The sequence below is a fragment of the Nomia melanderi genome, chromosome 3, assembly GCF_051020985.1.
Source record: "Nomia melanderi isolate GNS246 chromosome 3, iyNomMela1, whole genome shotgun sequence".
In the NCBI taxonomy this organism is placed as follows: Eukaryota; Metazoa; Arthropoda; class Insecta; order Hymenoptera; family Halictidae; genus Nomia; species Nomia melanderi.
This window is the reverse complement of record NC_135001.1, coordinates 5,397,776-5,409,387: the sequence shown is the minus strand read 5'-3', so window position 1 is coordinate 5,409,387 and position 11,612 is coordinate 5,397,776. Positions and strand designations below refer to the sequence as shown.

At 50.9% G+C, this 11,612-nt stretch overlaps 1 protein-coding gene across 2 annotated transcripts in view; it reads right to left on the bottom strand.

The window, feature by feature from the left end:
* Positions 1 to 1,371: 1,371 nt before the first annotated feature.
* The window catches only part of nAChRalpha1 (nicotinic acetylcholine receptor alpha1), a 104,225-nt gene continuing 93,984 nt past the window's right edge, over positions 1,372 to 11,612 (bottom strand). For both annotated transcript variants that reach the window (XM_031990825.2, XM_076366389.1), the window contains 2 exons: positions 9,191 to 10,261; positions 1,372 to 1,997 (listed from right to left, as the gene is read on the bottom strand). In XM_031990825.2, the coding sequence (XP_031846685.1) occupies positions 1,794 to 1,997; positions 9,191 to 10,261 (1,275 nt within the window). In that variant the 3' untranslated portion in view covers positions 1,372 to 1,793. The remainder of the gene's footprint in view (positions 1,998 to 9,190; positions 10,262 to 11,612) is intronic.

Genomic DNA, 11,612 nt, shown 5'->3' with positions numbered 1-11,612 from the left:
AGACCCGACCGGATCGGTCGAGGAAGCCGATTCCCTTCGAGCTTGACGGTTCTCGCGGATCCTCGACGTAGCCGCCGATTCTCCTGCGAACTCGCGTGTCGCGAAGGTGTCTCAGAATTCGATTCACCGAGCGATCGATCGCCGACTCGCTCGCGATGAAATACTCCATCCCCTCGATTCAGGCGAGCTTGATCGCCGATCGAAGCGAACACGGATGGAAAACGAACAGAACAGAAAGGAGAAAAAAAGAATCGGCCGCGACCGTCGCTTCGACAGCTGCTTCCCCATTCCTCCGTCACCGGAAACGATTGCCCGTGCAAAAAGGAATCTCCGTCCGCCGGGAAACGCGGCGCGCGAAACATTCCCGAATTTCCAGCGACATCCCGCGCGTACCGGTTTTGTGCGTGCTCGCGTCGATAATACAACGTTGTCCGACGTCGATCGAGAATGCGGATGAGATATCGCGTCGCGCGCTCGTGCACGCTTGAGATCGTCCGAATATAATCTACACGCGTAATAGACGCGTTAATCCCTATTTATAATACCTATATATGTACACGCGTGCACACCGAACGGATGTTCACGCGTGCGCTGTCTCCCAACCTCTTCCTCTCTACTCCTCCACGTTTTTACGTATAAATGTTGTACGCGTTCTTAGCCGCGCGAGTACGTAGTGCGTGTTTACCGTGTGTCGGTGTGTCGGTGTGTCAGTGTGTCTGTGTGTGTGTGTGTGTGTGTGTGTGTGTGTATGTGTGCGTGTCCCGTGTGTCGGTGTGTAGGTGTGCTTCCCTCGGATCCCCGGTATACGCGTGTGAACGTCTTTACGTGTTTTATACTCGTTTAATATAAAATCGGCAGTTCGGGCAGTTCGACGTCTCGCCGCACGACTCTAGCCTTACGTATGAAACCAGATTTACAAAAATACGTTGCGCGTGTTTCGCGTATTTGGCACTTTATCTCCCCTCTCTGACCTTTCCACGTCCCCCCACCCATCCTTCGTTCTCCACCTCCATCTCGCATCCTCGTTCCATCTCGCTTTCGGTTTCGTTCTCATTCGCTCGGCCATACGACGATCATGCACACGCATATAGGTACGGTCGCCCGCAATTGCTCAAGCCATACACACGTACTTTCATCCTTCTTCTGAGCACTCGCGGTTCCACTTTCCTCGTTTTAGCTTCCTTTCATTCACTTTCTTCTCACTCTCCCTCCCACACTCGCTCTCTCTCTCTCTCCCTCCCACGCTCTCTCTCTCTCTCTCTCTCTCTCTTTCTCTCTCTCTCTCTCCCTCCCTCTCCCTGTTTCTCTCTGTTTCGAAGAGTTCGTCACGGAGATATCCCTAGGCGACCCTAGGTCCATAGTTCGGAGAGGGACAGATCCACGCCACGGATACTCGGATATACCGGATTCGCCGATGAGAACGACGAACCAGTCACCCGAACGAATCATCGTCGCACGACTGACAATCCCCTTTCTCCGGTTCGGCTCGCGCGCAACTTTTCGTTCGTTCGTTTCGTTCTGTCCCCGGACTGTGCGTCGGGGGACACTCATGTCTGGCAGCAGCAGCGGCGATCGAGAGAGGGTCCTTCTCCGCGTCGACGCGAAAATCGGCAGTTTCGATGGCGGGCGGCGTCTACTGGACGACGTTGACGGCGTCGGCGACGGTGACGACGAGGATGACGATGACGACGACGGCGATGACGACGACGACGACGATGACAGAGGCAAAGACGATGATGACGCCGACGACGGCGTCGACGACGACGCGGCGCGAGGCCGCGCGGAATCGTCGACTAGTCCTCCTCGGGACCCATGTTCATCAGCATCATCTTCTTCTTCGCGATCTTACTGTACTTGATGTCGATCGGCTTCGTCGTGTCGTAAAGACTCGGCGCTTGGAAGATAATCAACACCGTGCCGACCACGCAAGCCACCGTGAATATCCAGAGGAAGATCCGGTCGAGGACCATCGCGACGTACTTCCAGTCCTCCTCCACCTGGAAACAGAAAATGTTCGACGAACGTCCAGTTAATCTGCCGATCGAACTGATCTCAAACGAATATTCGAATTAGTCGCCTCTCGCTGCTCGGTTATTCGCGGCAACGAGCTTCGTTCGTATCATCCGATGTCCGATTTCCGATATACCACCGTCCCGCGGCACAGAAATTGCCTGGGACAAGGAGTCACGAGCGCGAGTCCCAACAACCGAACACCGTCGTAAACGACGCGGCGTTTCCCAGGACGCGAGCCGCGTTTCCGCGCGGCTGTGCTATCCCGTTCTCAGAACGGGATACATTTTCCCGGAGTTTTCTACCGTCGTCTCTCGACGAAGTATCATCTACTCGACGCCGGGTTGGATCCATCATAAACGTGCTCCCAGTCGGTTGACTTTATGTACATAGCTAAAAGGCGAGTTCTATCTCCGAAGTTTCAATCGAGCACCCTTACGACGTATACACCGTCACCCTACTCCTTCGCCCGGAAACAACCGACGCAGACAACGGATCCGTCATCCGGAGGGTGTATCGACTTATTTCGATTCCCTCCGCGACGCGGGAGGAAGTGGACGATAAAACGGACGCCCGATACCTTTATGATGTCCCTGCGAGAGGGACGGAGTGCGGCCGAACGCTCGTTTTCTCGGCAGAACTCGATAACTTAAAAAGTATAAGCGATAAAAAAAAATGCTCCGGACTGAAGTTGCGAGAAATAGAGCTAAACATACGGTGGTTATATTTCCTTTGACATTATAGGGATACCTCGAAATTTTTTGAATGACAAAAGCAACATTTCAACCGCGATTTTATATTTCTAATTTTGTACTCATGCAGGACCGTCGACGTGTTTTCGTAGCACTGAATTATGTTATTTTATCGTGTGTAGTTACGGAGATATAATCGTTCAAAGTTATTGACTACAGAAGCACTGCTGCATATCTATGGACATACGATAAGTTTCGCAACTGTATATTGTACATTTGTTACGTAATTTTCTTTAACGTTAAACAGAGTCAGATCACATCGAAATTTCCTAATAACCGACAATTAATCAGTATCTAACAAAACGCATTAACGTATTTCAATAGCTCAGAAAAATTCCCGGTTTTCATGGGAAGTATAAAACACGCTCGATATTTAACAAGACACATATTTAATGCGAAATTATTCGTTAACGCCAATGCCAATCGTTGCGGGCACTTGAACGAGTTCAAGCGTGTAACAGGGTATGATCTTCGAATGACTTTGAACCGAGAAAAACGGAATAAAATTCAACGTGCAAAGTTCATTTGCTTCGTTTCTGCCGCGTTAAACGTTCATTCCGTCGACGAGCAACTTGTTACTACAGGAAATCAATGTGGAATGGGTTCGAAGGGAAACTCTACCGTTCCGACCAATTAGACTCGCGTTCCTCCCGAGCGCCAACTCGCCAGCAACGCGGGTACCCGTGTTTGTGCGAAGCAGAGCCCCATTTTTCGCGACAAGCTCATCCGAGTCGCGGATCCGCGCGGACTAAGCCGGCGGGCGAGACGAAATTACGACGATCGAAAAAGTTTGTTTAATCCGGGATCACGCCGAGTAAAATCCTTCTCGGCGGCACCTTCGCGACACCAGCCCCTGGCGTCGAGCCAATCCACAGCCGCCGGAGAAAGCCCGGTTGCGGGTTTGTTGTAACGGCCGGGAAGAAACTATAGCTCGATCGTAAAACACAGTTCGCCTCTTGTGCGCGGGAGAAAGATTACCTGTGACGGGCTAGGTCGCGAAGACCCAACACATCTTGGGGACGCGCTGGATCGGATGTTAACGCGTTCACTGCCGCGAGAATGTGGAGCGTTTCGTATAAAATTACCCATCGTTCTAGGGCGAAGAGAAATAGCATTAGAAACAAGTATCAGCCCTTTTCACTCGACAAATCCCTTTACTATAAATATACATAGCGTTCTAATGAGATGATATTTTTCAAAGGTTACCTAAAGTACTAATGTATTATAAAAAATGTAATATTAAATGTATAATTTTGTAATTATACATTCTGCGTCGAATCGAATTGTGACTGAAAGAACAGACTCAACAAACGGTCAATTTGATATCACGGTTCTTAGGTTTCGCTAGTTTCTAGTTACCTACGTTGCTAAATATCTTTATTCGGCCGATTTGAAAGCGGTGGTCGTTAATGATCACGGCAGTCGCCGAACTCGTCGATGCAGCTAGCGCGATGTCTGTTCGTTGGAAGCTGCGAGATCCGCTCGAAACACTCTTGCGGTGTTCGAACGGCTCGCGAAACAATTATACAATTTCAGAGCGGTTTGCGATCCTCCAGCGTCCAACTATTTTGCTTGCTCCCGCTTCTGCTCTCACCGGCGACACATCTGTTTCCGGCGGAAGGCAGAAGCGTGGCGAAACGAGGCGGCCGTTCGACTAGGACTCGTTTGACCGTTTTTCGGGTTTGTAACGGTTAACTGGCGTCGCGTTTTCGGCCGTAGACGCACGCGGGCAGATTTGGCAGCGAGCGGAATTCCGCCGCAGTGCGTTCTCGGATAGTCTGCGTCGATAATTCACGAGAGCCGCAACTAGATTTCGCGTGTCCCTGATCGTCGAGTTTAGGCTTACAGTCGCGTTCGACTCCTCGGAACCGAGCGGAAGTGGCACGCGGAAATCAAAGCATCTGCAGGATCACAGAAATTTTAACGACTTGACTTGCTAGTCGCCTGTATCGCGAATAGCTACGAAAATATCGAATGCTCCCGAAATCGACCATCGTATAATTCACGGATAAACGTTCTCCAGGCCTCCGGAAAAATCGGTGTCCGCGGAAGAACCGCGATCGATTAAATATCAGCCGCGGCAAGGAACGCGAGCGAGAGGGATACGAGAGGCAGAGGAAAGCCCGATCGCGTTTTCACCGAGCCAGGCATTGATAGCACCCTCTTTACGCTCAAGTTTCATAAAACACGTCCGTAATATCGGAAAAGTGGAACGTGGAGCGTAATAATAGCGCCGTTACTCCAAGGTAAAACGAAAACGATATTCATCGACACTTTCTGGAGACAGCTGCCTCCGTCGGTACGCGTCCACGTCATCGGACAAATTATATTTTCGGTAGCCGAACCACCGGACGAACTTCGTCGCCCCCCGCGGATCAGTCGACTGCGCAAAGTCTGCTAAAAACACGAAGTTGGCAACTGACGCGACCCCCTGCCCCTCGCCCATTCGAAACATCGACTCGGACTTCCGGCAGCCGGCGAAGTTGTTCGCCGAAATAACAGGTAAGAATGAGTTTATCCTTCGCGGATCGCGTCTAAACGCAAAGTACGTCTCCCGCTGCTCGACTATCGACAAAACGAAACTGCACAAAGGCAAAAAGGGGAATGTTTCTTCAAATTAGATAGAAAATTACTTCTCGAACGAAGTAAGTCGAACGAGGAGTACATAATCGAAGTGCGTTCGTCGTTGATCTTTTTAGAGGTAATAATCTCGACGAGAAATGTGAGCGTTTCGCATGAAATAATAAGGAAAATAGCTGACGTTGTAAAGGAAAGTGTACCTAAAGTGGTAACCCTAATTTTTCTATCAGAGGCCTTGCGCTGGAAGTTTTCTCAGACAGAATTGGGTGGAGCAAGCGAACGATTCCCCTTCCCCCAATGCAGCTTTAACTTGCAGGTACTCGGGCAACTTGGGAGGGCGTACTTTAGGTACAGTTCTCTGGACCGGACGCGCTCCAGGCACGCGAGACTTCGCGCGGAGAGGTTTCCGCGGAGCGAGCGCCGACTAAACTCGATACGCGACGGAACTGTGTCACGGCGCTCGTTCCGCGCAAATATGAAATAGGAAGCATAAATTCGTTCGAATTTACGGTCGCCCGGACGAATGTCTCAACTTCGAAATTCCCCGCGCAGGGACGGGAGGACGTCGACGTCTGAACCAATTTCCGGAGTTTTACACTCGCGGCGCGCGACGGAACTTGGGAAACCGAGTCGACCGTACCGGAAACTTGGCGCGACCACGCCGCTCGCGCTCGCCGGGCTCTTGTAGTTTTTCCGAAATTTTGCGAGAATTATTCGTCGGAACTTAACGAACGATTCCAGTAGAAGCACGCCCGGCGCAACGAACTTTCCACGCCGCGGAAAGATAATGCCGCCTAATCTGCGCGTAGGCTTGTGGTGGTGCTCTAGTGGAATGAGTCCGCCATAGATCGGACCAACGGGAAACAGAATGAAAAAGAGAGAGAGTGAGAAGGAGGAAACGAACTTACGCGGAACGAGCACTCGAACTACATAGAGCTAATCCGTTTGAGGATTTTTTCGCGGGCAAGAGCCGTGCTCCCGTTTCGCTCGGACGCAGTCGTTAACATAGTCGGCGGTAAATGAAAAATTTGGATTTCCCCGATGTTCGCGCGGAGCGTATCGCCGGGAGCCGTACGCCGTGAGATCGATGGGGAAACGGTGGCGATCGGTCAGGTTATCGGCCAGACGCTTCGCGTTTCCGCGTTCGTCGGAGCTAAACGCGGCACGAGCCGGCCTTTGCGCGAAGTCAAAGCGAAGTCTCGGAGCTGGTTAACTTTCGCCTATTCACGACAGGACGCGAGGCGGAAGTGTGCCGACGACGTTAAAGGCGTTTGCCCAACTAATAATACGCTAACCAGCAGCCAGGCATCGTCCTCAAAGAACACGCCGTTCTTTTGTCTTTGCGACCGGCGTGTAGACATTCTGTTTCTTTCGGCGACGAAAGAGATTCGGCCGCGTTCCGCGCTTGTTCGGCTGAAACGGCGCACGGTGGGATGAATCGGGAAAGTAGGTGTCGTTTTGCCGAGAAATCGACTTCCCCGAATCGATATCGGTTTTATGTATTTCGGTTGTTGAATGTCTGAGAACCTCGGAAACGGAAAGATTAATATAATTTAGTAAAGTTTGTAGTTGTAGTAAACATCAAAAGTTAGATGTGCCAAGATGCATTTCTCACAAAGAGATTTTCTTCTGCATGATGTCATGATGACTCTGTTCAATATTTTTCATCCGTTTTGGTTTTAAAATGTTCTGCATACTTTTCTGATTAAAATAACACTTGCACTAAACGATACTGCTTGTTATCTACTGAAACAATGAAACTTAATATGCTAATGAAAGTTCTCAGAATTCTTTACATGTTGCAAGGAATAACGTTTCGATCACAAAGAACTGGGTTACATTCAACTTTTCTTTGCAAGATTATACAAGAATCATCTCCGACCACGCCCGACCTTACAAGTTATTATCGTCCAAATAATTGAAAACTGATTTAAAAAACATGAAATCTATTACAATGATCATCATTATGATCAATGTTCTAATGAATTTTATTGCAAATTCATCCCTATACCCTCTGCGTCCGACGAGTTACAACAAAATAACAACTATTTTTTTCAATCCAGTCCACTGTCCTCGGAGAACCGTGATTTTAATTAAAAGCCTCGTCACGACGCACTGGAGGAGCGTTTGGGACTCGGGGAGGACGCGTTCATTGAATTCCAATGCCGTTCTCAAGAGGAGTTGAAACGGAAAATGACCGTGGGACTGTAACGATCGGCTACGCGGCTCAGTACGACCGGCTTTATACACCGTTGTACGGTCGTGCACGCGCTACCTGGATTCCCGGTCGCGCAACGGGAGAGGCGAGTGTAATTCGCGACGAAATCCCTTTCGGGCATCCGCGAGCCAAACGGTCGCGCGAAAATCGATGCGCGAAATCATTGATTCCGTCGGTTTCACGCACTCCCCATCGGCAAAGGGAACAGAAACGTTCCGCGCGTTTCAGTTTCGAATGTCTCCGGCACAAGGAAATTTCCCGTTTCGCGTCGAATTTGACGCCCCGCCGCGACGCGACGCGACTGAACGCGACGTCTCTGTTTCGCCGTAAAGCGTGCGTAGTTTCGGGCAGATTCCATCGTGCGGCAACAAGGAATCGCGCGGCGCGATCGAACGGCGGCGGCTGCAGTGACATCGGCTAGAACGGCGGCGAACAATCGGAAGGGAAGCTATTAACAGCAATCGGATTCCGAGGCGCTTACGGCTGATTAATACCATCCCCGATACTATTGCCGGCACCCTATCCGGCTTTCGAATCACGACTCCTACGGCTGATTCGTTATAATTTGCTTTCGCTGACCTGACCCCGGCACTCCTAATCACAGCCCGCGGCAGCTCGATTCACCGTGATTTGCACGGTCCATTTCCGATTCCATGACGCGGATTACTGCTAAAGATGAAAGAGCGTTCTTTCGATCGACGCTACGGCCCGATCCGTGTCCCGACCCGAGCATCCCCTCGGCCCTAGCCCCCTTCCGCTCGATATTCTTTCACCGGTACAACGCGAGCGAACGCGATGCTTTTATTATTTCATCCGCATCGTTCTACTTTTCCAAATGGAGTATCGATTCCAGGCGAGATCTCTTGCCGCTCGTTCGATCCCGCGTTGCGCTTACCCGTCGGAGGTCCGATTCTATCTTGGCCCGTGCTCACTCCCGCTCCCGCTTAACGGAAAAACAAATAGCTTCGAGTGGCGCACCGAAAACCCCGGGTTTCGAGCGCTATCCACGGTCCGCCGTAACCGTTCCGGTCGGAACGGAATCTTGGCGGAACGAAACCTCTCTGGCCCTGGGTTCGAAACGAGCGATGACGAGTCGTACCTCAAATTCAAGCACCTATACAGAGACTTTCCGCGCTACCGTAGATAATACAAGGGAAAAGAGGATGATCCGCACTCGCGCTTTCGAAACGGAACCTTGCTAATTTCAATCAACCAGACGGATTAAATCGAGAAAATCGATCTCGCAGTGAATCTGTTTAGTCGCGCGACGCAAAATAGGATATAAGTGTTACCGATAAACGTTTTCCATGAAAAACCGGTCGAGACATTTAACACTAGAACTACCGGATGAGTCGAAACGACTCATTCCTGATTTAATTTTTTCCAGTTATTCAACAGATAACAGACGCTTCTCAAAAAGTACTAGAGAAACTGGTTCAGCAATACACAAAGTGAATTGGAAACCAAAGTTTCAATAATTGCACTGTTGAGGTTTCTACAGAACAATTTGAAAAAGACAATTTAACTTCTCGGTAGGTCTAGTGTTAAACACGAGTAACCACGAGCCAGCTATTCGAACGGAGTTCCGTGCAGCTGTAGAGGATAGGCAAGACTGGAATTGTGTACTCACACTCTCAAACTTGTCCTTGTTCTTGGCGTGTTGGGCAATGAACCTGGCGTCGTCGATGGTCTTCTCGATCTCGCGGACCAACGGCTTCTCGAAAGTAGGGCTGACGTCCTCGTGAACGTAAGCGGGGCTGGCCGGGCCGAAGAGGTCGTCGTCAGCCCCGGGCAGTGGCAGCGCGGGCAGGGGCTCCTCGAAACAGGGCGCGACGGTCCCCACGGTGGCCACGGCCCCGAGGTCATACCTGGTCGCGGAGGGTGGCAACCCGTGGGAGGGTATCTCGTACTCGCCGCTGAACCTCTTGCCGTAGTACGCGTCGTACTTATCAGTCTCTTGTACATGGAACACATCGGTGAGCATGCCATCGGTAGCTTTCCCGTTGGCCGCCTCGACGTCGTCGTCGTCGTCGTCGTCGTCCTCGTCATCCTCATCCTCGTCGTCGACCGGCTCGCCGTCCGCGTTTACGCCGATCACGCCGATCCCGCCGTTCCTGGCCTCGTCCTCGTCCTTATCGTCATCGTCGTCCTTTCCAGGCCTCTCGATCAGAAGGAACCGCGGCAACACTTGAATGAACACGACCCGCACCCACTTGGCCATCCGATGGGTGACGGGCGAGCGAAAGTTCACGTTCAGCACGGCGATCGTCACCACCACGGACAACGTGACCAGCACCATAGTGAACAGCAGGTACTTGCCGAGCAACGGCACCGTCAGCGACGTGGGTGGTATGATCTCGGCCAGCAGCAGGAAGAACACCGTCAGCGAGAGCAGGATCGAGATTGAAAGCGACACTTTCTCGCCGCTGTCGCTCGGCAGGTAGAACACCAGCACCGACAGGAACGATATGCCTACGCACGGTATGATCAGGTTCACCGTGTAGAACAGGGTCTTGCGGCGCAGCGTAATATTGAACACGATATCCGGGAACGGTTCCTCGCAGCATATGTAGAACGCCTCGTTCCTCACGGCAGGCACTTTTATGATGTCCCACTCGACGGAAATGTAGTAGTCGGTCAGGTCGATGCCGACGTCGATACGGTTCGACTCCTCGGTCTGGGCCAGGTGCCGGAGGTCGACCTGCGGACATGTTTCGCCATGCTTATCGATCACCCATTTCTCTCGAGATTATCGCGCCACGTTTAACCCTGATTCCGGAGCGCGGCGTACAAGCTTACCGATATGATTGTAGGCGAATGTGAGAAAAAAAGAAAACAATGAAAAGTAAATACTGGCAACAACATTCTCCGTAGGAAACGATAAAAAGAATATTATTAACACGTTGAGTGTCACGGGCCACTGTTGACCGGAGCTTCGGAATGACCTGAAAACAATTATAAAATATTCAATAACGTAAATAACTGGATAATAGTGTAACGTAAGAATTGTGGTAGCAAATAATTAATAATTATTCCTATTTATCTTTGCTACAAAAGGATAAGTGATACGTAAAACGCTGTTGCTTTTTGTGGCAGTCAACGTGTTAATACTATATAAACGATTACACATATTTAATACCGTTTTTCTCTGCTTTATCGCTATTTTCTAATTTATCATTTATCTCTGAACACCTCTACTAAGTTCGTTCTCTTGAAACATAAAACTTCGTTTCTATATGTTTCTTCACTGGACCGCGTACCGTGCGTCGACTCTCGGTCGTTCGACTTTCGCCCGATAAAATTATCAAAACTTTATTCGGTGCATCCGACGCGAACAGCCGTTCACCTGAACTTCCTTTCGACCGGCAACGAGCCACCGGAGACGTATAGAAAATCCCCCGAACAAATCGCTGCAACTTAATCCGAAACTTTCGATACCTCGCTCGAGCGTAAGTTTTTAATCAGCCCGAGCCGCTCTCGAAGAAAATTTCCGGAACACGCGCCGCGCGACTCTCCGCCCACTCGATTTCGTTCGCTTTCGCGCTACGCTGGGTTCAATTGTTCAACACGAGAAACAGCACCGCTTACGGTGCGGGGAGAAGGAGCAGGGAAAAGGGCCCGGAGGAGAATTCGGGAAAAAGTCGAGCCGAGCGAACCAATGAAATTGGATACCTCTAATGGGTGGCTGCCGGGCTAGCTCCCCCTTTCCGGCTCCGTCTCCATCGAACCTGTCGTATCCGGGAGCGGAAATAAACTCTTAGAAGTGGAGCCAAATCTCTCCGTTTCCGGTCGAACTTCCGACAGTCGCGAAACGCGCCTCGATCCTCGCCGGTGGACCGGTCTCCTTGAGATCGCCGGATTCACGGGGAGACCGCAGTTCGGGTTAACCTCAACGCGTTTCCTCCGTCTCGTCCGTGAGCGGGCCGACGAGCACTTCGAACCCGATCGCGACCGGGCAACGCGAGAGGATAACCGTCGGTCGATGTCGGCGCCCCCGACATCCCGACGGAGCGAGAAAAGCCGTGTCTCTATAATTATCCCAGGCTTTCCGG